Source organism: Poeciliopsis prolifica, unplaced genomic scaffold (genome assembly GCF_027474105.1).
Source record: "Poeciliopsis prolifica strain line A6 unplaced genomic scaffold, Auburn_PproV2 SCAFFOLD023, whole genome shotgun sequence".
NCBI lineage: Eukaryota > Metazoa > Chordata > Actinopteri > Cyprinodontiformes > Poeciliidae > Poeciliopsis > Poeciliopsis prolifica.
Window position 1 is genome coordinate 6614442 of NW_026562398.1, and position 27618 is coordinate 6642059.

At 39.6% G+C, this 27618-nt stretch overlaps 3 protein-coding genes across 5 annotated transcripts in view; 2 read left to right on the forward strand and 1 right to left on the reverse strand.

The window, feature by feature from the left end:
* The first annotated feature begins 657 nt into the window (after positions 1-657).
* Positions 658-7027, forward strand: wasb (WASP actin nucleation promoting factor b). 2 transcript variants are annotated; one of them, XM_055045945.1, is made up of 11 exons: positions 658-900; positions 1572-1712; positions 2334-2420; positions 2510-2606; positions 2921-2950; positions 3043-3072; positions 4157-4355; positions 4459-4634; positions 5044-5585; positions 6206-6317; positions 6406-7027. In XM_055045945.1, the coding sequence occupies exons 1-11, from the start codon at positions 802-804 to the stop codon at positions 6462-6464; spliced, it is 1572 nt and encodes a 523-aa protein (XP_054901920.1). In that variant the 5' UTR covers positions 658-801; the 3' UTR covers positions 6465-7027. The 2 variants fall into 2 exon arrangements, with proteins under 2 accessions (XP_054901920.1, XP_054901921.1); XM_055045946.1 differs by having other exon boundaries at positions 815-893.
* Positions 7028-7133: 106 nt separating this feature from the next.
* sema3gb (sema domain, immunoglobulin domain (Ig), short basic domain, secreted, (semaphorin) 3Gb) lies at positions 7134-27238 on the reverse strand. Of its 2 annotated transcripts, XM_055045911.1 has the most exons (18): positions 26705-27225; positions 24316-24452; positions 16117-16277; positions 15939-16001; positions 15728-15847; positions 15454-15547; positions 14850-14969; positions 14591-14736; positions 13366-13480; positions 13213-13282; positions 12923-13067; positions 11469-11691; positions 11298-11386; positions 11176-11217; positions 10519-10676; positions 9429-9496; positions 9215-9342; positions 7134-8343 (listed from the first exon to the last, which is right to left on the reverse strand). In XM_055045911.1, exons 2-18 carry the CDS (start codon positions 24425-24427, stop codon positions 7963-7965), a joined length of 2235 nt encoding a protein of 744 aa, XP_054901886.1. In that variant the 5' UTR covers positions 24428-24452; positions 26705-27225; the 3' UTR covers positions 7134-7962. The 2 variants fall into 2 exon arrangements, with proteins under 2 accessions (XP_054901886.1, XP_054901885.1); XM_055045910.1 differs by having other exon boundaries at positions 15454-15847; positions 26705-27238.
* si:ch211-167b20.8 (protein phosphatase 1 regulatory subunit 3A) overlaps positions 20383-27618 on the forward strand; it is a 36424-nt gene continuing 29188 nt past the window's right edge. The window contains exon 1 of the mRNA XM_055045941.1: positions 20383-20472. The gene's annotated coding sequence lies outside the window, so the exon portion shown is untranslated. The remainder of the gene's footprint in view (positions 20473-27618) is intronic.

Below are 27618 nucleotides of genomic sequence, written 5' to 3' on the forward strand. Positions count from 1 at the left end.
CACAAGTGGGTTTTTCAAATTGTCAATGAGCCCAAGCCAACTGCTGAATTTACAACAAAGTATCCTAAATGGGAACAAGGTTAATTACTCAACTTGAACAAAGTTCTGAAAGTTTGCAGGCAAAGTTTAAATGAATTTGAACAAACCTGACTCAGTTACATGAGTTCTGTCAGAGGGAATCGGCCAAAACTGCAGCAAACAGCAGCTTCTTGAAGAATACCAAAAAAATTCACTCCAAATCATGCAGTTTATTGAAAGATAACTTTACAAATATTTAAGAAAATGTGTGCAAACTTTCCACTTTGTTAAACGCTGAAAACATCTCTCTAAAATATGGAAAGGTTTAGTTTGATTTATTGTCAGTGGAAAAAAAGTCTTCCCTTTTTATGCACTCTATGTTCAGCTGTTTGAGATAAAAAGTTTTTGTTTGCATGGCTGTAAAATTAACAGAAGAAGAGTACACACACACACACACACACACACACACACACACACACACACACACACACACACACACACACACACACACACACACACATTGCCTGCCTGTCTCTCTCTCTCTCTGAAAATGGAAGTAACAAGTTGATTTGTGCATCGACTGAGCGAGAGAAGAAAAGTGGGGGTTAGAGAAGTGTGGTTGTCCGTTTCCTGCTTTGAGCTGATCTGTGCACAGAACAGAGAAGAGAAACTTCCTTTCTGACAGTGCATTGTGAGGACATTTCTGTTTTTTTTTTTTATGTATTTCTATCAAACGCAGGAGATATGAATTTCAAATAAACTGGAGCATTTGTGAGAAGGACAATGAGCCGTGGGAAGAATAAAACGGAGAGCGTCTCGAGCTCCCTGCTGAGCCAACAGGAGAATGAGAAGCTGGAGGAGCTCCTGGGCAGAAGGTGTGCTGTAAGTTCACAACTAGCAATATACTGATATCGGATAATCTTCTTTCTGACCCAAGGCTTTCCTCAGGTTCAGTCTCTTCCTTTTGAAGAAGCTAAAGTCACATCCTGAAGTGAATCGCTAAATTAACGGTTACATATTTGAATCTGATTCTTGTAAGATCAGTTTTTTTACTTTTAGTTATTAGTTTCTGAAAAAAAAGGAAGAAAAAAAGGCATCAGGTGTTTATTTTTGCTAGGTTTTTCAGTAAAGGAGGTAAATACATGTTTTCTGACATTTGGTCATCAAGAAAGTGGGTAGCTGTAACAGGAAATGGTGGCTGAATCGATTCTTCCTCCTCTGTCAAAATTAGAAATGACTGTGTTTAGTCTCACAGCAGAGCAGAAGTTAGTCTGTTCTTCGTTCTTTTTAATCCACTAAAGTAAAGATTTGCTCTGGTGGATTTAAAAACCTGCAAAGCTTTAAAACAGCAGGTGCAACAGAGAATACAGAGCACTAGAAGAAAAACGTATCAGAGCAAATGAAAGCAGAGAAGGAAGTTAATCATCGTCACCAAACTGCAAATTTACATTTAAACGGCAATAAAATGCCTTAGCAAGTCATATCAGCTCTGAACTGTGTCCAATGCCTCTCTCTCTCTCTCTCTCTCTCTAAACATGTGTGTGTGTGTGTAGTCGATGGCCACAGCAGTGGCTCAGTTGTTCATGGCTCTGCCTCACAGCCCAGCCATGTGGAGTCTGCAGCACACTGGAGTGGTCTGCTTCGTCAAAGACAACCCTCAGCGCTCCTACTTCATACGCATGTTCGACCTGAAGGTCAGACAACAACCAAAAACCAACAATTAACGCTCACCTTTGTTTTCCACTAAGTTCTCCTTTTTAAACGTCACATATAGTTCACACGAATTACTAAAGTTGATTACTTTTACCAACTGTTCACTTTAGACCAACATTTAAAACAGAAAACTGTTTAGTTTATTAATTTGATAAACTAAACATAACACCAATATGTAGCTTTATACTGTTAATGTCGAAGCAAGAAACTCCTGTTAGTTTACAAATCTAGAACAAACTTAAACAGAACCATCTACTTAACCCAGAACAAGAACCAGACACGGAGAACAAACATTTAGCTTTTTACTAAATAGATATAAAACCAAACCCAGAACAACTGGAACCGAAATATAGTTTTATCGGAACAAGAATCCAAAGAAACCACTACTAGTTTATAACTTTTGGACTAATTATTCTTATTCTGAAACATGAGGAACCAATATACAATTTTATATATTTTCATTGTTGTCTTTCTTTTGGTTTTGGCTGTATTTTCTTCTAATTCATATGAAGCACTTTGAAACGCTTCGCAGCTGAAAATGTGCTTTATATTTAAAATATACCTGGCTTACCTAAGAGATGATTACAATCTTTTCTCCTCAGGCTGGTAGGCAAATTTGGGAGCAAGAGCTCTACAACCAGCTTGTTTACTCAACGCCGCTGCCGTACTTTCATACGTTTGCTGCAGATGTAAGACGTTCCCTGCACATTCTGCATTTATAAGTCAAGGTTTTCTGTACATTTCTTCTTAAGCTGTTTGATTCGATGTGCATTCGCAGGACTGTCAGGTTGGACTGAACTTTACAGACCAACAGGAAGCGGACGCCTTCCAAAGCACCATCATGGAGAAAATCAACCAAAGACACAACCGACAAGGTCAGCATGAACAACTGAGGGGCAAAAACATTTCTTGTAAAAATTAAACATTTAAGCTAAGGTTGACCTTTTTAGGAATTATTATTATTATTATTATTATTATTATTATTATTATTATTATTATTATTATTATTATTTTTAATCTGTTTTGTTGGTGTTACATTATCATACAGACAGTACAGACTTTTTTTTTTTTTTACTTGTCTATTCATTTATTTCTGCTTTTCTGTTTTAAATTTAACTCTGCATTCACGGCGCTGCTGTGACATCCTGGATGCTGTGATCCAAAATGGTGGCTTGTTTACAACCGACAGAGAAGAAACAGCGCCCCCCACCGAAGAATGGTAGGATATACCCCTGATAGGATGTTTAAAACGAAAACTTTATTTGAATCATGCATCAAACCTGTTATGTTTTCTTCTTTATATTGCTGCAGACAGAGGTTCCCTCCCTCCTGTCCCACCCGGTATGTATTTCCCATAATTCATAGCGCTTATTGAAACAACATTAAAAAAAATTGTGTTTTGATAACCCAGTTTTGACTTTTGTAACTTTCAGTGCCTAAATTTGTTTTGGAAGTTTCATAAAACAACAAGATGCACAAACTACATTCAGAAGTATTTACTTTAAATAAGAAAAAAAAATTAATTTGGTAAAAGAAAAAAAAGAATAATGAAAAATAATAACAGCCATAAACATTTAAAATGAAATAAAATAAAATTATATTATGGAGTGAATGTTCAGACTGAACGTTTATCTTTTCTCAAATGTCAGAATAATTAAATATAATTTCACAAGAGTTTTTGTCTTATTTAACTTCAAAGTTGAGAACATTCATTATGTTTTTGTAGCAAATTATATCTTATTATAATATTTTGGGCATTTGCTGAGTTTACTTAGTCAGGTTTGCGAGTCGTCTCGCAAACAGTAAAATTTTAATCATATGTCCGAAACATTTTTATTAGAATATATCAGTTGACTTTTTATTGTTTTCCAAGTTAATTAGTAGATAGTATGGCTGCATCTGAAATAATTGATAATAGTTTTTGTTTTTATCATTAAGATCCAGAGTTGGGTAGTAATCTATTTATAATTGCTGATTTAGTTTTGAGAAAAAAAAAACTTTTAGGAGTATTTTCACAACTCTGTGTGCTTTACTTTTAATCAACGAATTTTATTATGACTTATTTCTACTGTTACTTGAGTAATATTTCTGGATTCTCTACCTAATGATTGATAAGCAAAAAGCTTTTAACCAAAAATTCAGACACACACATGCAGTTTTTTGGCAACGTTTCATAAGTTTTATATTGAAAAATTTGGACGAAAAATATTTAGTTTTGCCTGATTTTGTAATTATTTAAATTAATTCTTTTCATTTTGGTCTTTAAAACATTTTCACATAATTTATGTTCTGTTGTGTCATTTTTAAATATCAATCGTTTGATGTTTTGATCACTTACTCAGTACTCTTTACTAAACCCACTATCACTTATAATTGTTACTGTGTCCATATTTGTTAATATTAATGCTTTTATTTCTCCCTACAGCAGCGTCTCCCAGCCCTTCATCTTTCCACATGGCCACAGTGGACATCCAGAACCCGGACATCCAGTCTTCGCGCTACCGCTCCATGCCTTCCCCCGCCATCCCCGCAGCTGTTTCCAGCAAAGGAAAGAAGAGCAAAAAGGACAAGAAAAAAGGTGCGAAGCTCTCCAAGGCGGACATAGGAGCACCAAGTGGATTTAAGTAAGGATTTGAGCTGCCAAAACGCATCCAGATGTCTCAAATTAATTTATTCTGGAATTCACAGATGGACTTGCATGTTCTTTTTTTTTTCTTTTTCTGACAGGCATGTAACGCATGTAGGATGGGACCCCAACAACCTGGACCCAGATCTGTCCAAGCTGTTCTCCCAGGCAGGCATTTCTATGTCTGACCTGAATGACGAGCGGACGTCCCAGCTGATCTATAACGTCATAGAGCAGTCAGGAGGCATCGAGGCCGTGAAAAGGGAGCTGAACCGAGGTCAGACTTTTTATTTCCACCTTTCTAATTAATCCCTCTGCTCCCAAAGCCTGAAACAAAAGCTACTAAAGCTACAGTAACTTTTATTAAAAATTTTTTTTTAATTTTTTTATGTATTTATTAAAACTGACACTATATTGTGACAGATAATCAGTGAAAAGATCCTCTAAATATTTATTATCTTTCAAAATCAACTCTATGCAGGTGGGGTTTTAGTCTAGATTTAAGGAACTCAGCGTTTCGGCTGCTTTGCAGTTTTCTGGAAGTTTGTTCATTTACATATGAAAAGTCAAATCAGAGAAACTGATCATTTTAAATCGTCTCTTCATTTTTCGCAGAGTTGTATTTTTTATTAACGTTACATCCTGCATTTATAACTGGGTTCATTTCTCCTGTGTTTACGTCACAGGTGATGTTCCTCCACCCCCTCCTTCCAACCGACAGGGGCCCCTGCCTCCTGTGCCGGGCCCCGGACCCCCGGCTCCTCCTCCCTCACGAGGTCGATCTGGCCCCCTGCCTCCCATCCCAGGCCAGGGGCAGCGCGGACCTCCTCCCCCTCAACCGCCTCCGACCCGCAGCGGCCCGCCACCTCCTCCTCCAACAAGCAGAGGAGGCCCACCTCCACCGCCTCAACCGGCCTGCTCTTTTGCCCCTCCGCCTCCTCCGACTTCACGGAGCATGCCACCTCCTCCGCCGCCATCCGGCCAGCCTCGCTCTATAGGTGTCCCTCCACCTCCTGTCCCATCTACACCCAGCAGGAGTGGTGGGGAAGGAGCACCACCGCCTCCGCCTCCTCCGCCTCCACCTCCTCCGGTTTCTGCTCCTTCAGATTTCCCTCCTCCTCCGAGGAGTGGTGGCGCGCCTCCACCACCTCCTCCTTCATCCTCCGGAGGAGGAGACGGCAGAGGCGCCCTGCTGGATCAGATCCGACTCGGAAAGAGTCTCAGAAAAGTAAAAAAATTAATCCTTCCTCATATTTTTTACACTTCGAATTAAATTTCCATCCATAAACAAACTTGAAGGGGACTGACTATGCTTCCTTGAACAGGTTTTGCATAAAATCATTCTTAGATAACGAGATTTTAGTCTGTTCAGTGCTCTGCTGCTTTCAGGATGAGACGTTTTCATGTCCCTTTAAATAATTTGCTGGCCTCGCCCCACAACTCAACGTTTACACTCACACGTGCAAACGGTTGCAAACGACGGACAATTATACCGTAAATGTCTGAAAAGCAGAAGTGGAGCCTCCTGTGCAATCAAAAAGAATGCAGCGAGTGGTTTCTGAGCAGTAATTCAACAACAAAACATATTTTCCAGCAGCCATTGTACAATGCATACAGTGGTTAAATCAGCTGACCACCTGGGTTGCTAGGTAACTAGGCTGGACTCTGCTGGTGTTGCTAGGCAACGGCGCAGTTCCCATACTTGTAACTTTATTTTATTTAATTTTTTTTAGTGCTTAGCCTGTTTTAGAAGTATTAGAAACAATTGCGACCCAAATGGAAATATAAAAATGTGCAAATATATGAATTTTGGATAATAAAACCTGTTGTGTGTTTTCTTTTTTGCAGGTAACAGAAAGCTCTGAGCCGCCGCCGCCTTCAACGCCAGACGAAGGAGAGGGCATCGTTGGTGCCCTCATGATGGTGATGCAGAAGAGGAGTAAAGTCATCCACTCTTCCGGTAAGCATCAGCTAACATTGTGAAGAAAACCGAGCCGAAACAAAACCAGAACTCACTCCTTCATGTGTGCGTTTGTTCGCTCCTGCAGATGAAAGTGAAGAGGACGCAGGATTTGACGATGATGACGACGACGAATGGGACGACTGATAAAACACCGGCTGCTGCAGATTCTGAATTTATTAGATATTAGTTTTAAGCTCAATAACTGTTACATGTGACGTTTCAAACTGGAAAACGACTCGTATTTATGGGAATACTGTTTTTGCATTTGTGCTGGAGTTAATAAAAACAAACGGTTCATTAAAAAGGCTGAACATTTCTTATTTAGAAGAAATGTTATAAGTTTAAGAATAAGTTTCAGCGTTGAGTTCTTTAGAAAATTAAAGTTTAAGGTGATCTTGCATTATCATGTAACTATAAAAATGACTTGAAAATGCTCTCAGAACAACAATATCATCGTTTATCGCAATAATTACTGGGACAATTTATCTTTGTTAATAATGTCTGACATCTCACCAAGACTTTAAAACAGTCACTTGATGCTGTCATGGCAAATGAACGATTTCTCATCTGTCAACACAAATATAATTATGCAGCAATGTTTATATCTGTAAAAAACAAGTAAAAATGTTAGAATTCTGACATTGTTGTCAGAATATTGAGAAAAAAGTGACTTTTTTTCTCAGAATTAAAGTCAGAACTCTTGTTTTTTTAGTTGCCCTAATCCACTTCCACACATTGGGATTTTTGTCTCCTTGCTGACAAAATGTCTAGATACAGTGTAGGATGACAGAATAACAAGCAATACTACATCGATCCAGGTTCGCTCCCATTTTTATCGTATACTGTACATTAAAAAAAAAAAAAATCAGTTCTTGTCATACATCTGTGCAAAGATCCCCATTTCCCATGAATGCCACCAACAACAAAGTGCATAACTGGAAGAAGAACACTGTACGCTACACAGAACTTCACTACTCACATACTGCAGGTCACCAAAAGCACAGGACAGTAATGGGAGGGCAGTAAATATCAACATCCAATGGAATTAGCTTAACATTACGACTCACCAACATCAGAACACAACGAGAGAGCAACCATGAAATGTACAACGAGCAACGACAGTATGCATGCAAAAATATGCATTTATATCAACATCATACCATACAGGGAAACCGAAACAACAGGTCATGACCGTTAATATTATATTCACAATTAATATATTACACTTCTGTTCGGAGATACTTAAAGGAAAGCATACCTGTGTAACTATAGGCTTATCATTTGCATTATTGCATTCAGCCTTTTTTTTTTTGCAAAGAACACCAAGTTTATGTGAAATGTGTGCTTTGTTCCACTGAACAGTTCTTTTATTTTATTTTTTTAAGAACAGTAACATTATTATACACTGTAATAAAGCTGCTGTTTGGTAACTATGGCATCATGTAGAATGTGGTCATCAGTAGTGTAAACTATATTTAATATGGATTTACTGGGTTGAAACTTGCAAAACCAACAACACTTTAATGATAAAACAATAATAGCGTCACCCACCCCAAATGAGTGGAAGTGACACCCAAACGAGTGTCGAATTAAAACGTCCAGCATAAAGTCCAGACAGACCGGTGTTGGACCGTCCCGCCGCCTAACCGAGACCTTGGTCTTGACTTTCTGTGTGCCTGCGGTTCGTGCGCTTCCGCTGCTGCTGCTGCTGTTTGGGGTTGACTTGGTCCCAGTAGGACTGGCAGTACTGGTTAATCAGTCTGATCTCAGGTGGGAAAGGCGTGGAGGCGACGGACGACTGAGGGTACGCCCCTGCTTGGCGGGTTTTTGGCTCCTCGTCCTCGTCCTGAGCGGTCAGCGCCAAAACGATGTCCCGATCCAGGATGCGCAAAGCCACGCGGGCCACGGTGTGCTTGAAGTTGTTCTCGGTGGCGAGGCAGTGGTAGAGCCCCGCATCTGATTGGTTGAGAAACTTCAGGAGGATTCCCTGGTTGGTCTTCAGAACTCCTCCAACACGATTCAGCTACAGGTTAAAGAATGAGCAACAAGTTTAGATTTCTATCCTTCTAATAACTAAGAACTAACAATTGATGCAACAAAGCACCAGCAGCGCAGTGAGCGTGCTCAGTGTTTTGGCAACCACCATAAAAAAAGAAGAAGAAGTGTTTGCAGTAACCATGGATGCTAACAGTGCAGCATATCTGACAATTTTAAAGTTGCTGTCCAACTGGAGTCAGCAGATTAACAACTTAATCCTTATTACAGCCTCCCATGGTTGTTGTTTTACTTCCCGCTTTCGCGTAATGCGACACAGAATAGTGACATTTGTCGAGTATCAATGACGTTCTTTCGGCTAAACGCGACCTGACCGTTAAGATTCAGGTCATATTTGGAAAGAGCAACCAGGTCGCATTCGAAAAAACAAACCAAAAAAATCTTCTGTTGTTCAGACGGTCATGTAAAGATTAGATACAGGTCGTATTACAAAAAATCGGGTTTGCATGTCAAACATTTTTTCTTTTGTTTTTTTTAATTCTTTGACAACCATTAGCAATTTCAGTGAGTCACATGAAACCCAAATCAATAGAAAGGAGCTGCAGCATAACTGAACCGGGAAGTTAAAATCTGTAGCTGGAGGGTTTTTCTTTTCTCACAACAGTAAGTGGTTGGAATAAGTACAATTTGTACAGTATAAAATAGTAAAATGTTGTATCATTATTTTTGGGGAACAGCGGTTATTCTTGTCAACATTGGTAACAGGGTTTTATGCAAGAACACAAGATAGGAGGTTCAGACTTGAATTACTGAATTGAGACTTCAGCCAAACTTCAACCTCTATATTTTTATTTGTCTTTTCTTATTAAAGTTGCAATGAACAAATTTTACTTCCTCACCACTTTCCTCTTTCCCTCCCTCTGGTAAAGCCACTTGACTGTGGCCTGAGGGGAGCGAGGCTGACACTCCAAGAAGGTGCTGCTGCCCTCCACCCCAAACTGCACCGTCTCTCTCAAACGTTTCTCCACTGCACAAGTAAACAGAAAACAAAACTGCTTAAAATAAAAACAACAAAATATTCATGATATTTAACAATTAAAACCTCCATCTTACCTTTGGCATTAAAGCCCCTGCACTGTCTCAGTGGATCACCGTGCTTTACATCCTGTCTTCTGCTCCTCCTAAAACAAGTATTAGAGTTTAAGGATTCATTCACACCAGTCCTTTTCAGTCCACTTTACTCAAACGCTCGTTTGTTTGGGGAAGTGTTGTAATCAAACTGATTCAGATCAAAAAAGTTAACTGGTCCACCTACAAACCTAAATATCAGTTCTGTGGAAGTGAACTCCAAGTATATATAAACGCCAAGTGGACCGGAGGCCACTCCAGAAGCAGGAAGCGGGGTATAGCGCAGGGGATTCTGGGTAATACAACTTAAACACAAGCTGGGAGTCTATGGCGAGTGGGAGAAATAACTCGTCTTATACATAAACCAAAGCCAAACCGCTAAAATCTAACGTCACTCCATTTTCTTTACATTTCGTCAAGAAAGAAGTTCAACTCTTGTCTTCGTCTGAGTTTTTTTGTCTTGTTCCCTTCAGTGGTTCTTGGTGTGGCGCCACCACAGGTGAGGAGAGGGAAGAGTTGGAGGTGCTGCAAAAACACCAAATTTCACCAAGTACTTCTGGTCTAGTTTCTAGTGCAACTATTTTAGTAAACTTGAAATAAGACAAAACTACCTTACAGTTATTTCTTTTTTTAGCAATACCTAGAGACTGTTTTAAGTAAATAATTCCTTAGAATTGATGAAAAAGCACTTGGTCCATTGGCAGATTATTTAACTTATAACAAGGTATATTTCCCATGTTATAAGTTAATTTACCTGCCAAAAGAGCAACTCCATTTCTATCAATATTAAGTATTATTTACTGAAAACCAGCTAGTTTGTCTTATTTCAAGTGTGCAAAGATATTTGCTAAGGAACTAGACCAGAAGTAATTTTGTGTTTTTGAAGTGGGGAACAGGTTTTTCAAAGAGTTTGGTTCTTTTGACCCAGTGCCGTGTGAAAGTGAATCGCACGGCACTGGGAAATGTAACAAATGTCGTGACTTTGCTCCCCAGTGGAGCCGAGTCTCTCAGACTGTCAGGTGTGCTTCAGTAAACCCAACAGAACTGCACAGTGATAATACGAGGTGAGCGAAACCTTTTGGTAGAAGGGGTGAAGGCGGAGCAGCTCTCTCCATCCCAAGCGCAGTAGGGGTCCCGGGCCAGGCAGCAGTCGGAGCAGGCCCTGCCGTACACGCCGCAGCGGTGCAGTGACACCTGCGTCAGCCCCGCGTCCGATGACACGTACAGCTGTTGCTGAAGCAACACAAACAAAAACGAGGTCTACTCAAAAAGGCAGTAGATGGATGTAAACAAAGGTCGTAGTGAAAGTATTCATACCTTCTGAACATTTTAATATATAGAGCAAAACATTTTTGACACATCTCAACAGCAAACCTCAATGTCTCAATGTCACAAATGTGGTTATATAATTTTTTTTTAAAAAACATTATATAATGGCTCCGATTTTATGTTTACGGTTGTTATCTTGATGGAAAGAAAAGTCTCTGCTCCAGTCCATTGAAAACCAAGCTGGTTTTCTTCCAGGATAGTTCTTCATTTAGTTACTTGTCATTAACTCTAACCAGATTTTTTGTCTCTGAAGAATCCCCACAGCCTCATGCTGCCACCACCATGTGTTACCAAGAAGAGCGCGTTTTCAAAGACTGTAACAACGTCTGGGAAATTCAAGCGGTACAAATACTTTTGTGAGAACCTGCAGTGTCTCCAGTATGAAGAATAAAAAAAAGCTTACTCTTTTTGAAGAAATCTTCATTGTTTTAACAGGAACTCTGGTCTGAAATTTAATGAAGAAAAATACATAAACTTCTGTGGTTACTGTCATTGAATGAACACAGAGATGAAACGGAGACATACCCGAAAAACCTCAACCTCTTCTAGAGTCAGTTCCTCCATGGTTGTTGGGTCTTTGGGTAAAACGATGACTTTTTGCACTGTGCCTCGGTCTAAAAGCGACATTAATATTATTGAATATTAACATTTCTCAATGAAAATGTATTACAACCGTCTGTCCTACTGCTATTTCACCTGTGCCTAGAAATAGGACCTCATAGCGCCCATCCACTGCGTCCACCTGGTCAACCACAAGGGCCGTGTACCGGTAGTCCACGCCGGTTTTCACCACCAGGGGGCGGCGGTGGATGGGATACACTGAATGAAACATGAGGGGATGTGAGCGGATGAAATTCACAGCTTCATCCGAGAAGTTCTTGGACGACTGGATGCCTGGAGTGAAGGTTCCTCCTGGACACTGGATGCAAGAGGGAGGAAAGAAGGTTTGATTACACCAGAATCATGTTGAATATGTACAAAAACACTTACAGCATGAAACATAATTACAAAACTTGTATTTTAAATATCCAAGAGAAAGGATGGAAGTGCAAACTTATCAATACTTCTCCTCCTTAAATGTTACATTTATTACATATACATTATACTTTTACTTAACTTGTATTTAATACTTAACCCATTTTAATTACAGTGGATGATAAAACAAAGGTAGGGTTAAAAACAACACCAACATCAATAATCGACTAATAATGTTATATTACTAGAAAACATGCTAAGTCATTCATCCAGCGGCCCGTCATGTTTTTGAGTTCAAAAATGTTTAAAATTGACAAGAAATTTGAAAATATCACTTCAAATAATTATATTTTATTAAAAGATTGGACAATCAATACCTGAGCACCAACTATGAAGTCTTGAAAAATGCAAACATTAAAAAAAAAACTGCTTCAATACATAAGCAGTGCTTAGCCAGTTGGGGGCAAAAGTAAAGCCTGGTGGCCAGTCAGGCTTATAATACACTGGGGGAAACCCTGACATAGTGCATCCAGTAATAATCATAAGTTTAAATGATAATTTGGACACTTTAAAATTGAACAATGTTCAAATTTGACTCCACTTATTGATATACAAACATTCTAGATCTGAATTTTAAATTCAGAAAATTTAATTCTCCCCTTAACTGATAAATTTCCCCCTTAGACAAATTTTGAATGTTTTTTGGTAAATATTTTGGGTTTGTAAAGAATTAAAGCTGTCAATAGTTTTACTTTGTCAATGAATTTTAATAATCTACTTTTGACAAATAGTGTGTTAGTGTTTTTGAAGTATGACACTAGTGTGTTTGTGTCATACTTCCATAAGGTTGATTGACCTTATGGATCAATCAACCAATAAATTATGTGTATAGAAAATTTCAGGCATTTCAAAGTGCTTTACATCATAAAAACGCAAAAATACAAAGTCATAGAACACACAGTTCAATTATTACACATCAAGTTATTAATTGATATTTCATTGATTATGTTTCAACCGCAACTCTAAGTCAGTGGGTTTTTAGGCTAGATTTAGAGGCACTCAATATTTTGGCAATTATCTGGAAGTTTGTTCCAGATTTGTGGTGCATAGAAACTTAATTGCTTTTGCTCCTCCTTGTCGTATTTCTCTGTGAAGAAAATGAGAGTGAAACTTACTGTTCCAGGCCGTGGATAGGGAATCTTCCCAGTGTATTCTGTCCACTGGTAGTTGTGGCCGTGCTTGTGGGCAAACGGCCCATTGAAGACGTTGCGGACGTCAGCCATCGAGTATACGCAAACTGCTGAGCCCTTAAACACAGAGCTTCAGCAAAAACAAACAACCTTATTAAAAGAAAGGTGCCAAACCCAACCCATGAAATTAGAGAATAAATTAGCCACAAAAATGTGTTGATAAAACAAAGAAATTACTATGAATTTGTGAACCTGGATTCCAGAAAATGACTCACCCGGCTGTGGTGAACAGAGCGTACACCATGGGGTTTCTTTCATCCTGTGTTGGTTGAATGAACACGTCTCCTGGAAAAACAATGACATGCATTTCATTAAGATCACAGTCAAACAGATGCCGCTGACACAGATTGGAGACCATTTTCTCTTACGTAGTTCATCAAACGACGTCTCGACTCCGTCGTCTCCTATAACTGAGCAGACAAGACGCGCCTTCAGGAATGTCGTCCAGCGGTTCACCAGGGATTTCTGTCCACCTTCATCATTCTGCCAGATAAATATAAAGACATGGCGAAAGGTGACATAGTATGCAGGTTAGAATAGGCTTTACAAAACATGTTCATTACATTTTTTGTACAAAATCAATCTTAGATAATGAGATTTTAATGCTCCTTTCCGAATGAGCTGTTTTTATGGCCTCTTGTCACTTTAAATTTTAATAAGCTGCTGGCCACCCCACCCAACTCTATGTTTACACTTGCATGTGAAAATGGCTTCAAACAGATACGCAATAATACAACAGTACATGTTTGAAAAGCGGAAGTGGAGCCTTCTGCACAACCAACAATAAAGCGCTTTATTGTTTTTTGGCTGCTCGTCTTTTCCAGCAGCCATTGTACAGCGCATACAGCTTCAACAATCAAGACGTTTTGAAACAACACAAAAAAGCCCATCAACTTATAGCCACAAAATGTTTAGGTGGTTGATTTAAATGCTTGGACTGTTTTTAAAAGCAGGCGAGACCCAAATAGAAGTACAATCATATGCAAAATGTTAATTTTGTATATTACTGGTAGTTCATTTTGCCCTTTAGACTCCAAATTACATCAATATGTTCTTCCAGTTTTTCACAAATCTGGAAATTCACTCAAAATCAACAAATCTCCACATTATTTTGTGATTTTACTGCTAATTTCTTATCAAAATCGATCAAAAACATTGAGTTTAGGCGACTGCTGCCTCAGCCTTACTTGAGGTTAAGTTGTACTCCTCAATTGATACGCCGAGTAATAAAAAGTCACATTTAACATCATACGTTAGAGCAAATATAAAAATTCCTTTCTAAATACCTATAATTTGATTGCAAAAAAAAATAAATAAAACAATCACAAAATCTTGGCGGAACAGCTACTTAACAGAACTTTGTTGGTAGAGGTGGATTGTTTTGATCAAGACCTTAATATTCACGCTCTATTTGCTCAGGAAGTGACTTTTAAAGATCGTTATTATAAAAGAAACATTGAAAACTTCTACATCACATTTATGCATTACTGGATGTCCCTCCAGCAAATAAAACACCAGAGATTTGTGGTTGTAGAATGAAAAGATGTGAAAATGTTCATGGAGTCATTTGGTTGGTCGCGTGGTTCTGCTTACCAGACACACTCTCCCCACCCGGGCTAAAACCGTGGGGCTCGCCCCACCACTGGTGTCTAGACTCTTCTCCCGGAAAAAGAAGTAAAGCTTGTCATCATTCTTTTCTGCACTGTCAGGGATCTGCTGGATCTGGATAAACACCGGCTCTGGAGGATAAAAGCAGAAAGAGGATTGAAACGAGTGGTTGTCAAAATGAAATGAGAGGATCTAGACCGTGTAATCATTGGCGTTTTACTTCTTCATACCCACACTTACTCACCGTTGAGCCACCTGGAATCATACTGCTCCGTCCTGATTGCTGTCCTCCCTCCCATGGTCCTAAATAAAGCAGCGTCTGTGCTCATAAAGTCAATATGTACACCTGCGTACAGGTTTCCGTCTGTAGAGACACAGAAAGATTCCACCATTTACTGACCAGCTTGGGTGCGTTTTTTTTTTTTGCGTCTAACGCAGCCCGAAGTGACACAATTTTGTTTTGAGTTTTTTGACGTATCTGAACTGTATCTGATCTTTTCATGACAATCTGAACAACACAGCTTGGATTTTTTTCAAGTGCGACCGAGGCCGCTTAGATATCCGATACGCATCCGATTCGAACGTGACCTAACGGCCAGGTCACATCCATCCGACCTGAACGTCACTGACGCTCGACAAACGTCACTACTCTGCGCCCCGATGCACCCAAGCGGGAGGTAAAACAACAACCATGAAGGATTATAACGAGGATTAAGTAGTTAATGTGCTTCTCCGGTCAGACAACAACTTTAAAATCATAAGATATGTCAAAAAAATCTGTTTTGATAAATAAAAATCGTAATTGGGTCACGTCAGGCTGCAGTGTGATTTTCAGGCATTTTTCTTACTGATCAAAACTGCAACATTCTCCTGCTTGGGATCGTAGGAACATTTTCCCTTCCCTGAATCCATATAACCAGACACCAGTCTAAACAGGTAGTCCTGCAGAGGCAGATCAGAGAGAGAGTGTGCATAAAAATAGAGCATAAGGAAAATCATAAACAAATCAGTGTCCCAGTTTGCCGTCCTGAAATATTTAGCAGGACAAAGCTCTCCAGGTCTGCGCTGCTTGGGGCGTTTTGCTGTAAATCCCACTTGGGGATCTGTAAACGCCGTGTTCACCTCTGCCCTCCAGCCTCGGTTGATGAATGTGCAGATGGGTTGGTACGCCCCTGTGCCGCAGGTGTAGAGGTGGGTGCGGTTCCACGGCTCAATCAACCTCACAAAGTTGGCACATTCGCCCTGGACGAAGAGGAGCAAGATAAATGGAATTCCAACAATGCTGCAGCATCTGGAAAGAAGGATTAATTTTTATATGAGCACAAGATCCCACCTGTCTACCCTTTCCTGTCATCTGGCATTCTCCCTTTCTCTTTGCAGATGCTGGCCAGTGGATCTGCATTAAAGAAAAAAAAAAAAAAACACCACAAATTGGGATCAGTGCACCACTCAGAGATTTAGGACCACATGGCAAATAGCAGAGTGGATTTGAGAAGAGAGCTTGAACGCACTATAAGCGGTTCTTTGTTGACATTGTGCATGTCCAGAGCAACCAGGTACTCCCGACTGCCCAGGTAGAGGCGGCCCTGGTCCTGATCCATGAGGAGGATTCTGTAGTCGCTGGTGTTGAAGGAAAAACTGAAGGGTCGCGCTGCTTTTGTGTCCATGAGTTCTGTGTGGAAAATGTTACAGTAATGTTTAAAAAAAAAAGGACTTGGGCTGGAGGCAGAGCACTCATGCTATTCCCCTTATGCCTCTAACATATTTTCATTACCAACTTGGATGAACTTATGGTCCCTGAAACAACACACTCAAATTTTTTTTTATTTTTGGAAAATGTGTGTCACTTATTAAATATGACTCAACATTGAGCGTTTTGAAAAAGCATATTCGCTTTTAAGATCTCAATATTTTATGTGCTCTGGTGTCTGATTGGGTTTACAGCAGTGCACGCCTTGTGGAGTTGGAGGAAAAACCGTGTGGCTCCCTTAGGAAACATGGTCAGTTGAACTCGCAGCTAATTCTTAAGATCAGGTCTGTGTTCAGCAGAGCGTAACCTGTTAAGACTTGCAGCAGTGGAAAGTGTTTCTCTCTCTCTTTTTTTTTTTTTTTTTGTTCTCCTAAAAGCTCTGATTGAACTTTTAAAGGGAGACGATTATGCAAAACTTCATTTTTTGTGCCTCCATTTGGATCTCTTCTGGTTCCAGAAAGAACTGAGGGCTAAATTTAAAAACAAAACAAAAAAAATCAAACATTTTCTGGAAATAAGTTCATGAGTTTTGGTGTATAGAAAATTAGTCGCTTCAAAATCCTGAGTCACAATCTGCGAGCGCTGCCCCGTTGCCCAGCAACCCCAACTGACCCCGTTGCCCAGCAACCCCAACTGACCTCGTTGCCCAGCAACCCCAACTGACCCTGTTGCCCAGCAACCCCAACTGATGGACTCATGCAGAGTTTTTATGCAAAACTTCATTTTTTTGCACATTTCAATGCTTCCGTTTGGGTCTCTACTGGTTCAAGAAACGCTAAATAAAAAATAAATAAATTAAAAAATCTGAAGTTATAATCTGCAAGCACTGTCTCGTTGCCTAGCAACCCCAACCGATCCCAGTCCCTCACCTAGCAACTGGTCAATTGATTTTATTGCCATGTTGTTTATTTATTTATTATTTATTAATGCACAGCTACTCTTCTTGATGTCCATTATTAAAACGCACATCAGACAGTAGAAATCATTCAAACACAGCAATGAAAATGAATTACAGTTTATACAAAATGTTGATGAATTAAACAACCCAGTTACAGGCACTCTGCTCCCAAAGCGCCTTTCAGGTACTTTTTAAAAACTTTCTTCTGTTTGGCTTCAATTATAGTTGGTACAATGGCTGTTGGCAAAGACAAGTGGCCAGCAACAGCTTATTTGCATAAAAGTAGAAGAACTCCAAAATGGCTCATTCTGAAAGCAGTTCAAAACAGGACCCATTGTGGTCCGTTGTTAAAACGCACATTATGCAGTAGAAATCATTCAAATGTAACATAACCAGCAATGAAAATGTATTACAATTTATACAAAATGTTGATCATTTCATATTATATACAATAATTAAACTATTATAATAGGTAAATTGCTCCTGGAAGGGTTTTCAGCAACTTTTTTAAAACTTTCTTCTGTTTGGTTCTCATTATAGTTGGTACAATGGCTGTTGGAAAAGATACATATTTTGAGGTTAGATGATGGACGTATGGCCAGCAAAAAATAATTTTCATAAAAGTGACAGGAGCCTTTCTGAAAGCATTTCAAAATAGACAGAACTGACAGAAAATCTCATCCTCAGAATGATTTTGTGCCAAAACTGCAATGAACATGTTTTGTATAGACCATAAAACTAACTTGTCTGAAAGAAAACAGAATAGGTTTCCTTTAACAACTCCCTAATTCACTGCAAGAGATTAAAGTCATGGAAAGCACCCCAACACACACCCACACACACATTTGTGGTATGTCTGAAATATTGGCCACCATATGTGCTCCCTCTGACACGACGGAGGCGTGTTAAAGACAGCAGGCTTAAACAATGACAAATGTTCTCAGAGACCCTCAGAAGCAGGCTTACAGGGACTCAAGAGGAAGCGCAATCTTTATTTACATCAAAGAGCCTGCCATCTTCCTTTTGAGGCCCGCGTTAACAGGATGCAGTGGAGGTGCCACTAAAATAAGCCTCGCAGTCGGATCTCCGGTCGAAGCGGGACGGAGTCTCAGAGTCCGGCTCCGTTCCCACAGGATAACAAGTCCCAATGGCCGAGCTCCAACACGGTCATGGTGGATTCACCGAACGGGCTAAATGCAGCAACGCCGCACCCCTGTACTCGTCTCTGTTCGCCAAAAATAGCAAACAATGTCCTGCCATCATCTGGTAAACATTCAGCAAACACTTATCGTCTGACAACATTCTGACATCGATAGGGGAAACACTGGGAAGGACATACTGGGAAGTCCAGTATGGGGCCTACTATGAACGCTCAGGTTACCGCGTATTGTCACTGAGTCACTATAATAACCAGAACCACTTAGTCCCAGACCCATCTCCTGTATGAACCGCCTGGTGACAGCACAGCGAGGGTACGAGAGTCTAAAACATGGCTCACGTTACACAGCTTTCACATTCTGCTTTCGAGCAACGCAGAACCAACAAATCAAGAGAGCTTCAGTTAATTCCTTTGAAATCTCCTTAATTGACCCAACTTCCTGAAAATCAACATGAAGTCCTTGTCCTCTACAGACCACATGTGGCCTCAGAGTGTCACTCAGTCCGGCACGCTCGCTCAGAAGAGTCACATGCCCCGAAACCTCCTCCACAGGCGCCTGGAGGAACAAAGGGGCTCGCTGTCACAAACAATGAACAATGAATCCTGGGAGTAGCAGAAAACAGTTGGGGACTAAATCCTAACCTCTCTGGGTTTTGCCCTGTTCTAGGGGGAAGGGTCCGCTTTATGACTAAAACCTGAGAGTCGATCTAAAACCTTTAACAAGCGGCTGACTGTGAGAGCTCAGTGCACACAGAATCTGCAAAGTCATTTCTCAACCCAAATGTAGGACAGACCAAGCAAATATTGGGTCAAACGTTGCGACTCAATGTGTTAAGTAAGAGAAGTCAAGTCAAGACAAGCTTATTTGTATAGCACATTTCAGCAACAAGGAAGTTCAAAGTGCTTTACGTCATAAAAACATAATGCCAATTATAAAACCAGCAATAAATATTAGATTTTGTCAAATCCTGTCAACAAAATCGTCAGAGGTGAGTAAACTATCCAAAAGTTTTAATCAAGTGATAGAAGCACTTCTTTAAGATATTTGTACTCAAGTAACCATCCAAGAAATGACTCAAGAGTCAAAAGTATTTGGTGAAAATGAAACCCAACTGATCAAATTATCAATATTTCATATTTAAAAATAACATAATCAGGCAGACCAAAATATGAAATAATGTGGAAATGTTGGTGTTTTTAAGAACAAAATGATTTTTGTAAATAAAATAATTACAAAATAGCAAAAATCAGGCCAAATAAACATGTTTCCAAATCAGTTTCTTTCAATATAAAAGTACAGAATCTTTCACTAAAACTGCAATTTCAGTTAAAACAAACGTGTTCTTCATTCACTTTAGTAGAATATCGAGAAATTTTACTAAAGTAAGAGACCAGATCATTATTTAAAAGATTCCACTTTCGTACAGAAACCTGATCAGATTTAGCCTATCCTCTTCCAGTAGTTTAAATAAAAGAAATGGTGGAGAGGTTTCATGAATTGTAATTAATTATTATTATTATTATTATTTTATCTCAGACATGAAAAAAACACACTAAATAATTGCTTCTAATTCAAGTAAACTCCTAACAAGGTATACAAAATAAAATAATCATAACACTGAGAAAATTGAAATAAGTTATCTGTGACCAAAAATACACACTACACATTATGCCATCATGTGATTCCCTCTGTTTAGAAAATTTGAACCAGGAAAATGACTTTAAAAATTGCAAGCTAGGATGGTTTATGACAACTGAGGCAGAGATATCTTAAATTAAAACGTCTAGTCATAAAACAATTTGAGATATTTGGAATGTAAGGCTGGCAAAACCGAATTTATGTTAAAACGGCTTGCCATAGGGCGACGCTAATGGCGATCTGAGAACGTATGTTGATGACTGGGCGGAACAAACCTTTGTCACAAAGTTATTTATGCTGAGTAATAGAATTAATGTCATTGGGTTGGTTTGTGGTAATAGGAACTTGTACAGTCTAAGTCAAAGGACTCTGAACCAATCGCAAAGTGACTGAAAGGGACGGAGTTCAAACCCACTACAGCGTGAGTACCTTCTGCTCCACTGTTCAAATAATTAGTGTTTTTTTTCTTGCTAATTAGCTAGCTGAGCCTAGTCTTAGCTACGTTCAACATTTTGACCAACAAATGAGTCACAAAGTCAAAATTGATTACTTTTTTAAACCAATGGTGTCCAAACTTTTTCCCAGTCAGGCTGAAATCACTGGTGGGCAAACAACAAAAAATGTTACTGAAAATGCAAACATAACTGAACTGTCTTTTTAATTTTTTTTATTTTTATTTTTACCTGCTCAGCAACAAGCTGAACATTCAATGTTTTAAAAAACAAAGATAAATTTGTTTCTTGTTTTGGATCTGTAAATCTTTAAGACATTTTATATTTGAAAGAAGCAACTAAAAGGCTAAAAGGTTATGTCTTTTGCTAAAAATGTGACAAGTATTTGGGTTTGTTGCCCTCAAAATGTGCACAGATATTTTGAGAGACAGATGCTCAAGCGGATTTTGTAAATCTCACTTCCAATTTACATACTCTTACAAGAAAATAAATATTTTTGTTATCTTTTATTAACAAACATATTGTCCAAATGAAACCGATCACAATCAAATAACTATGTAAACTTCAGTTTCTCTAAAAATTTTTTAGATATCAATTATGACTTAAAAGAAATTTTACTTGGTAATTTAACACCTTCAAATTGGGTCTTTGCCTCTTTCAAAATTTCTGCTGTTTCTGAAACTCCGCTTTCAGGAAGTCATCTCAACATCACTCCTCTTTTAACTCTTTCACAAAGTTTTACCAGCGTTGCACTGAGATATGCCGTTCCACCTGGTGTTTGCTAATTGCTTCTGGCTAGTCTGAAGGAGATGAGTGTGGCAGGTGTGGAGAAGGGCTGCTCTGTAAGGCAGAAGCTGGGAAGCTGTGACTCAGAGGAGGAGCTGCGTCTCGAAGGTGGCAGAAACTATAAGATTACTACACATACAATTTTTAATTACTTGATTTCCCTGGAGAATAATAATGTATTTTTAATTGTAATTTTCTCTATAAAGTTGTGCTGTTCTGCACAAAAATCACTTTAATACTAAATTAATGCAGGAGTTCATCCTATATTTTGACTTGAATCAAATGTTATAGTTGTAGTTTACAAAGCCAGTATTTGGGATAATTGAATCTTTTCTGTTTTAAATTTTGTTATATGTACAATAGACCTCCAAAAGTTTGGAGTTATGTTGCACAGAAAAAATAAGGAAACAGCGAATAGGGATCCATTGTACTGTGGAGCCATGGTGGTTTATTACTATTCCTGTTACAATAACAAATTATTACAGTACACAATAATATTGACTATTTTCAACTAACATAATAGTAATGGCTTAATAATGCAAGAACACATTCTGAAAGTTCAATAAACATTAAAATCAAATGAACATTTAATACTAGAACTGTAAAACATTTTAAATATCCAAAATAAATAAACAAAACAACAGACAAAATTAGTAAAATTAATCATAAAGTCTCTGCAAACAAAACCGTTCTTCAAAAAAATGGCTAGCAGAGACCAAAGCACCAGACTGAAGACTTTTATTACTCAGAAAGAGAAAAAGGAAAAAAAGAACAACAAATTATTCAAATGGAAATTATTCAGCTTGTTTTAATTTATCATGTGATTCATTGGTTTATTGCCTGTTGCAACAGGCCTGGTTATTACACCATGAACATCTTTTACTGCCATTTGCTTATGTTAGTATAAATTAAAAGGTTTCCCTATTTGTATTATAAGCCTGGCGGGCTACCAGGCTTTACTTGTGCCCCACCAGGCTAAGAATTGCTTCTTTAATTAAGTTTTTTTTATTTTGGCATTTTTAAAGACTTTATTGTTGGTGTATCTTTCAACAACAAATAATTATTAAGTGATATTTTCAGATTTCCAGTCAAGTTTAACTTTAACTCAAGAACACGACAAGCCACTGGATGAATGACTGTCCTGGCACCCAACCGCCAGACTTAAGTTTTCTGGAGGAAACCTTGCATTACGGGTTGAACCTCAAACCCAATATTCTGGGTCAAACTCCCTGTGGCGTTGAATCAAAACACACTGATGTTGTCTGATAAGTCCCAGAGTTGGGTTAGAAAAATCCGACCCAAATTGAGTTGCTTTTAACGCTTCAGTTTTGGAGTTTACATGAGTCTGAGAAGGAGCAAATTCAAGACCAAACTTGTGCGATTGATCCATCAACTACTGTGCGCACCGAGCTCCAAAAACACCCTGCTAAGCTATTTACCGGGAGAGGGATTAGTGTGAAAGGTCACATAAAAAAGCAAGGCCATTACTCTCTCAGGGCTAGGATGGGTCTGTCTCTGCAGCTATCCGCAGCATGTGGACAGCTGTTGTCAGAGTTACAAAATCAGAAGAATGCACAGCAGCCTTGCACGTACACCACCAGTGTTTCTGTCAACCACAGATCTCATGATTACCCCTGATCTGCCTCTGATTGCTTTTTAAAATGTAAATCATACATTTTTATCACTGAATCTCTGCACTTCTACAAGATAAGACACTGTCTAGACCTTATTTTGAAACCAGAGCCTCCTGAATCAGCTGTACATCAAAGTACTCAAGAATGTTATAAATCTGATCCACACCTCTCATTTTCGTGTCCATGCGGTGTCGGGCATGTGTTCTTACACGTGGAGCCCTTCCTGCAACTTGATGTGACACCATGACAGGGAGGCAGAAATAACAGTAATCATCTGGCATTGTTTTGATCAAAGGTGTCGTCCACATATTTGTTAGAAAAAATCTCTGCCATCAAGAGTTAATGAGCGCAGGTGAGCCGAGAACAAGGGGAAAATCCCAAATACCTGCACACAAAAAAAAAGGCTTAAAAAAAATGATTCTCCCCGTCTCAGCTTTAATTATCCATCATTGAACAGGTTAGGATAGGACTCTGTGCTACAGAAAACCCATTTACACAAAATCATTCTCAAATACTGATATTTTAGTTTGCTCAGTTCTGCCTATTTTGAGCAGAATTAGGGCGTGTTGTCACTTTAAATCCCAATAACGTGCTCCGGGCCACAGCCCCAAACTTAATGTTTACACTTAAACATAAAAAACGCTGCAAACAGATACAATTATATATCTGTACATGTTTGAAAAGCATTAGTAGAGGATCCTGCACAATCAACAAGTCTGAAAATGGTTTGTGGATGGTAGTCAACAACAAAATACTTGTCTTTTCCAGCAGCCATTGTACAGAAAAACCAGCTGACCAAATGTCCTGGTGTTCCGCTTGGGTTGCTAGGTAACGGAATAGGCTTGATTGGGGTTGCTATGTAACAGCGCAGCTCTCGTCACATGGGAGATAATAACCAGACACCAAAAAAACATTAACTTATTGCCAAAAAAAACGTCAGTGTGACTTTTTTGAAGCGAAATGGAAGTACAAAAATGCACAAAATGTGAAATTTTCACAATACGTCCCCTTTAACGGATACATTTCACTCCTGTGATCAAGTTTCAGGCGTTTTCCTCTTTTGTGACCCGACATCGCAACAAAGAAGAGCCCAACAGGTCACATCATAGTGCGTGAGCGTTTCAGGGTGTGGGGAGAAACTCTGGCGAAGGGCACAACGTGTAACCAGCCACACGTAACATCCACCTTTTGTTTTCAGCGCCCCGCTGTTTGACATGCGGCAGGAAATACGCTCTTTACATATTCATAAAACGGAAGCAAAACCTCTGGTGTGAACAAGTTTGCGAGTCTTCCAGGGATTTAACCGGACAAGAACCAAACAAATAAACCTTTATAAAAATTTTTTTTAAAAACCTGCAGGCAGAGGAGTTTACTTCATATGTATGAGCTCACCTTTGAAGGAGAGGCGAACCCGCGGCGCAGACTGCTGCAGGCCCCAGCCTCTGTAAACACACAGGGCCAACAGGAGGAGCTGGGCTCCAGATGCTGTCATGGTAACAGTCATGCAGGTAGCCCACAGAGATCTAAATCTGGACAAAAGAAGAAAGAGAAATGAGTGTTATTATAGAGTGCCCCATGAGAAATGGGAGACAGAAAAAAAAAAGAGGGAAGGACGGACTCCCTCTGATGTCTCTGATCAGACGCCTGGCCTGCAGCCTCCTCAGACGAGACGCGTAGTTAGGCAGCAGAGAATAACGTCCAAATCTTCACACCTGCTCTGGAAAATATGACAGCCCTATTATTTATTTAGAGCGTAAATGTAGTGAGGTATGTGTTAGGACTGCAAAACGGAGCCCGCCAGGCCAAGAAGTATGGCAATTACGCGAGATTAAAATCACCGAGCCTTCATCTCGGACAAATTCTTCTACAAACAGCACTTAGTTCAGCACGTATTTCACTCACGTTTTACCTGCACAGAGAAGACAATGAACATGCCAATCAATGATTCCCCTCTGGCTCTCCCTCACTCTTTCTTTCAACAAAGCGCTCTCAGAAGCTGATGAGTGGAGGCCATGACAGTTCAAAGGAGCAGGTAACCCCGGCTGAAACAATCCCTGACAGTTACGGCGTGTTGTGAAACTTAGTCCAACTGTTAGACCGTAACTCAAGACATTCATTATGCATTTGCACTTTGCTGGAGAGGATCCCATATAAATTATGAATACTAAAAGCTGAGTCCATAACATCCATTAAATTGTCTCCCTTAAGGTGTGCTTTGCTTGGGTCTATAACCCATCCCCTGGGCTTCTTCTCCAACCTCATGAGATCCGCAGTCGTTTGGAAATTAGGAGGTGTTGGAAAAGAACAAATTTTTTTAAAAGGAGCGTGATTTCACAAAACATTTGGCAGCAACACGTAATCTGGAAAACATGTTCCCGAGAAACACGTTTTGAACATTCTGTCGAAACCGAAACGACTGGAACACGATGGAAAATCAGAAACAGAGGCCACGCTGGCAGCACCTTAAACAACCTTCCTGGCATCGCGGCGCGAATCTGACGCTGATTCCCTCCATCAGATGTTTTACAGCCGCAGCAAATGAAGCGCCAGTGCATCACAATCAATTAGGACATCACAGATTGAGCTGGGTAATTCAATTTAAAATGTGAAAATCGTACATTACATGGGTTGGTTGAGTGCAGAGCGAGATTTATTCCTGTTAATTTTATTATTGTGGCTGAGTTAGATGCAACACAGGCTATAAAAGAGTGTTTTTAAAGAAATGTTGGCTGACTGAAAGGGGATTATTTGGCATGACTAAGGCATCAGTAAGGTGTAGTGTGTTGTACATCTCTGCTGAGCTGCTATGATAGCCCAGGGTGCTTTAGTAGCCACTGTTAGCTCATCTTCATTAATGGGTTTGGTGTCTCCCATGGGGGATTTTTTATGATGTCATAATCGCTAGACTAGGTGCTAGTACTGCTTTGGCAGTGAGTCTGGTGGCTGTCCTCGTTGTTTGTGCATGTTTTCTAGTAAACTTTTTCCTTCCACTAAACATTCTACCAAAAAGAATGGATGCAGCACTTCCTGAAATTGTTTTTACCACTCTCATGTAACATTTAAGTCAAACTTTTTGAAAATTTGATCTTTTTTTTTTGTTTTGTTTTACGTTTACACAATCAAAGTTGACTGAAATAAAAATGTGAAATGTACAAGTTTATTTATGTGCAACATAAATAAACTATGTAGGTTTATTTAAGGTAATAAACCTACATAGTGAATTAGCTATTAACTGAAATAATGAATCAACTTTTTAAAGATATTTTGATTTATGGGGCTGCACCTGCACAATCACATATATAAGACAATAGATATTTTAATGAGTCATAAGTTAAAATTAATCAGATGATAGAATACCAAGCATGTGTCTATAGTTTGGTACAATTTAAACCACTTTGGTGCAAATTCACGCTCTATTTTCTTTGTCATTTTCTTCTAATTATAAATGTCTAATAGAAATCTCCTCGAGGCTCCACTGTGTGCTGGACTGACTTCGTGGTATATTTGCACAGCGGTTCTGTTGGTTTTCTGTGCTGGGTGGGAGCTGCAGGACAGATTGAAGTTCTGCTGTAATAATATATGGCCTCCCTTTAAATAATTACAGGATTTCTTTCAGCTTCTTTCATAAGCGGAGGAGCGCGCACTTACCTGTGAACTCAACATCCAGAAATAGGAACCGGGACAAATACGCGCACTCCGGCTTTCTAAAGGACCAGACTGCACCACGGAGTGACCAAACGCGAGTTAAAAGTTAAACCAGGGTTGAGTTAAATGTCCTTACCTTTGATTTCTGCGAAAACAGCCACAACTTGCGAGATGTTACCGCGGCATTCCGCGCGTTTTGCGCCTTTGGAGACCGAACTGGCAAAGAAAGAAAAAAAAAAAAGAAACAAAACAAACAAACCAAAAAAACAGCGTTTTACAGCAGCAGATCTGCGCTGTTGAAAAAATACGAAAGGTCTGATAGTTCCGTGGGAGAGAAAAAAAACCCACAATGCCGAATCAGTCGCTTTTATCCGAAGGCATTCCTCTGCGTAACAATAAAAGGAAAAGAAAGAGAAAATGGCATCAGATCCCTGAACGCTTGTCCCACAGTCTCCAAAAGTTTCTGGCCACTAAAACCACCGGTGATGTGATCGAGATGTTGGTCCACGGGTCGGAGAAGCGGACTTGAGCTGGTGACTGAATGGGACCCAAAGTGACCAGGTGCAGGTGTTGGGAGCGTGATCTGCCCCGCTGTCCTCTCCCTTCTGTTCTGCCCCCACCCAGCCTTCCCTCTCCTGTTGGCCCACAGCAGCATTGGACCAAACCTCTCAGCGCACCATATGGGTGTGATTAACCCTGTCAGTGCTGGCCGAGCACAGCCGACCCATGCCTGCCTGCATCAGGCTCCAAGCTGAAATTTAATAGCGGGCACCATTTAAATGTCGTCATGGTCGAAGCTGAAACTTTTATGATTTTTTTCCTACATATTCTTTGACACTGTAGCTATGTTGTGGCATTATATGAGGCAGATAAGGTGTGATAAACATCAAGCTCATCTGCCTTCTGCTAGCTAGAAACAACCAATCAGACACAAGAGGGGGGTCTTAGTGTTGTCAATCAAGCCTGTGTGCGGCACCTTTTCTCCACCATTTGCTCTCTGCTACAAAACATCTTTTCCTTGTTAGCAGAGGCTGCCATTAATGCTAAGGC

Excerpts from the sequence above, each read along its gene's own strand:
- sema3gb (XM_055045910.1), bottom strand. The coding sequence starts at position 24,427 with ATGACTGTTACCATGACAGCATCTGGAGCCCAGCTCCTCCTGTTGGCC. Across the intron at positions 10,677-11,175 it reads TGAAGATTTCTTCAAAAAGA|CAACAGCTGTACGTGTCATC; the intron begins GTAAGCTTTTTT and ends GTGTTGCTTCAG. Across the intron at positions 9,497-10,518 it reads TTCACCCCTTCTACCAAAAG|GAGGAGCAGAAGACAGGATG; the intron begins GTTTCGCTCACC and ends TACTTGTTTTAG.
- wasb (XM_055045945.1), top strand. The coding sequence starts at position 802 with ATGAGCCGTGGGAAGAATAAAACGGAGAGCGTCTCGAGCTCCCTGCTG. Across the intron at positions 2,951-3,042 it reads GCGCCCCCCACCGAAGAATG|ACAGAGGTTCCCTCCCTCCT; the intron begins GTAGGATATACC and ends ATATTGCTGCAG. Across the intron at positions 4,356-4,458 it reads GGAGCACCAAGTGGATTTAA|GCATGTAACGCATGTAGGAT; the intron begins GTAAGGATTTGA and ends TTTTTCTGACAG.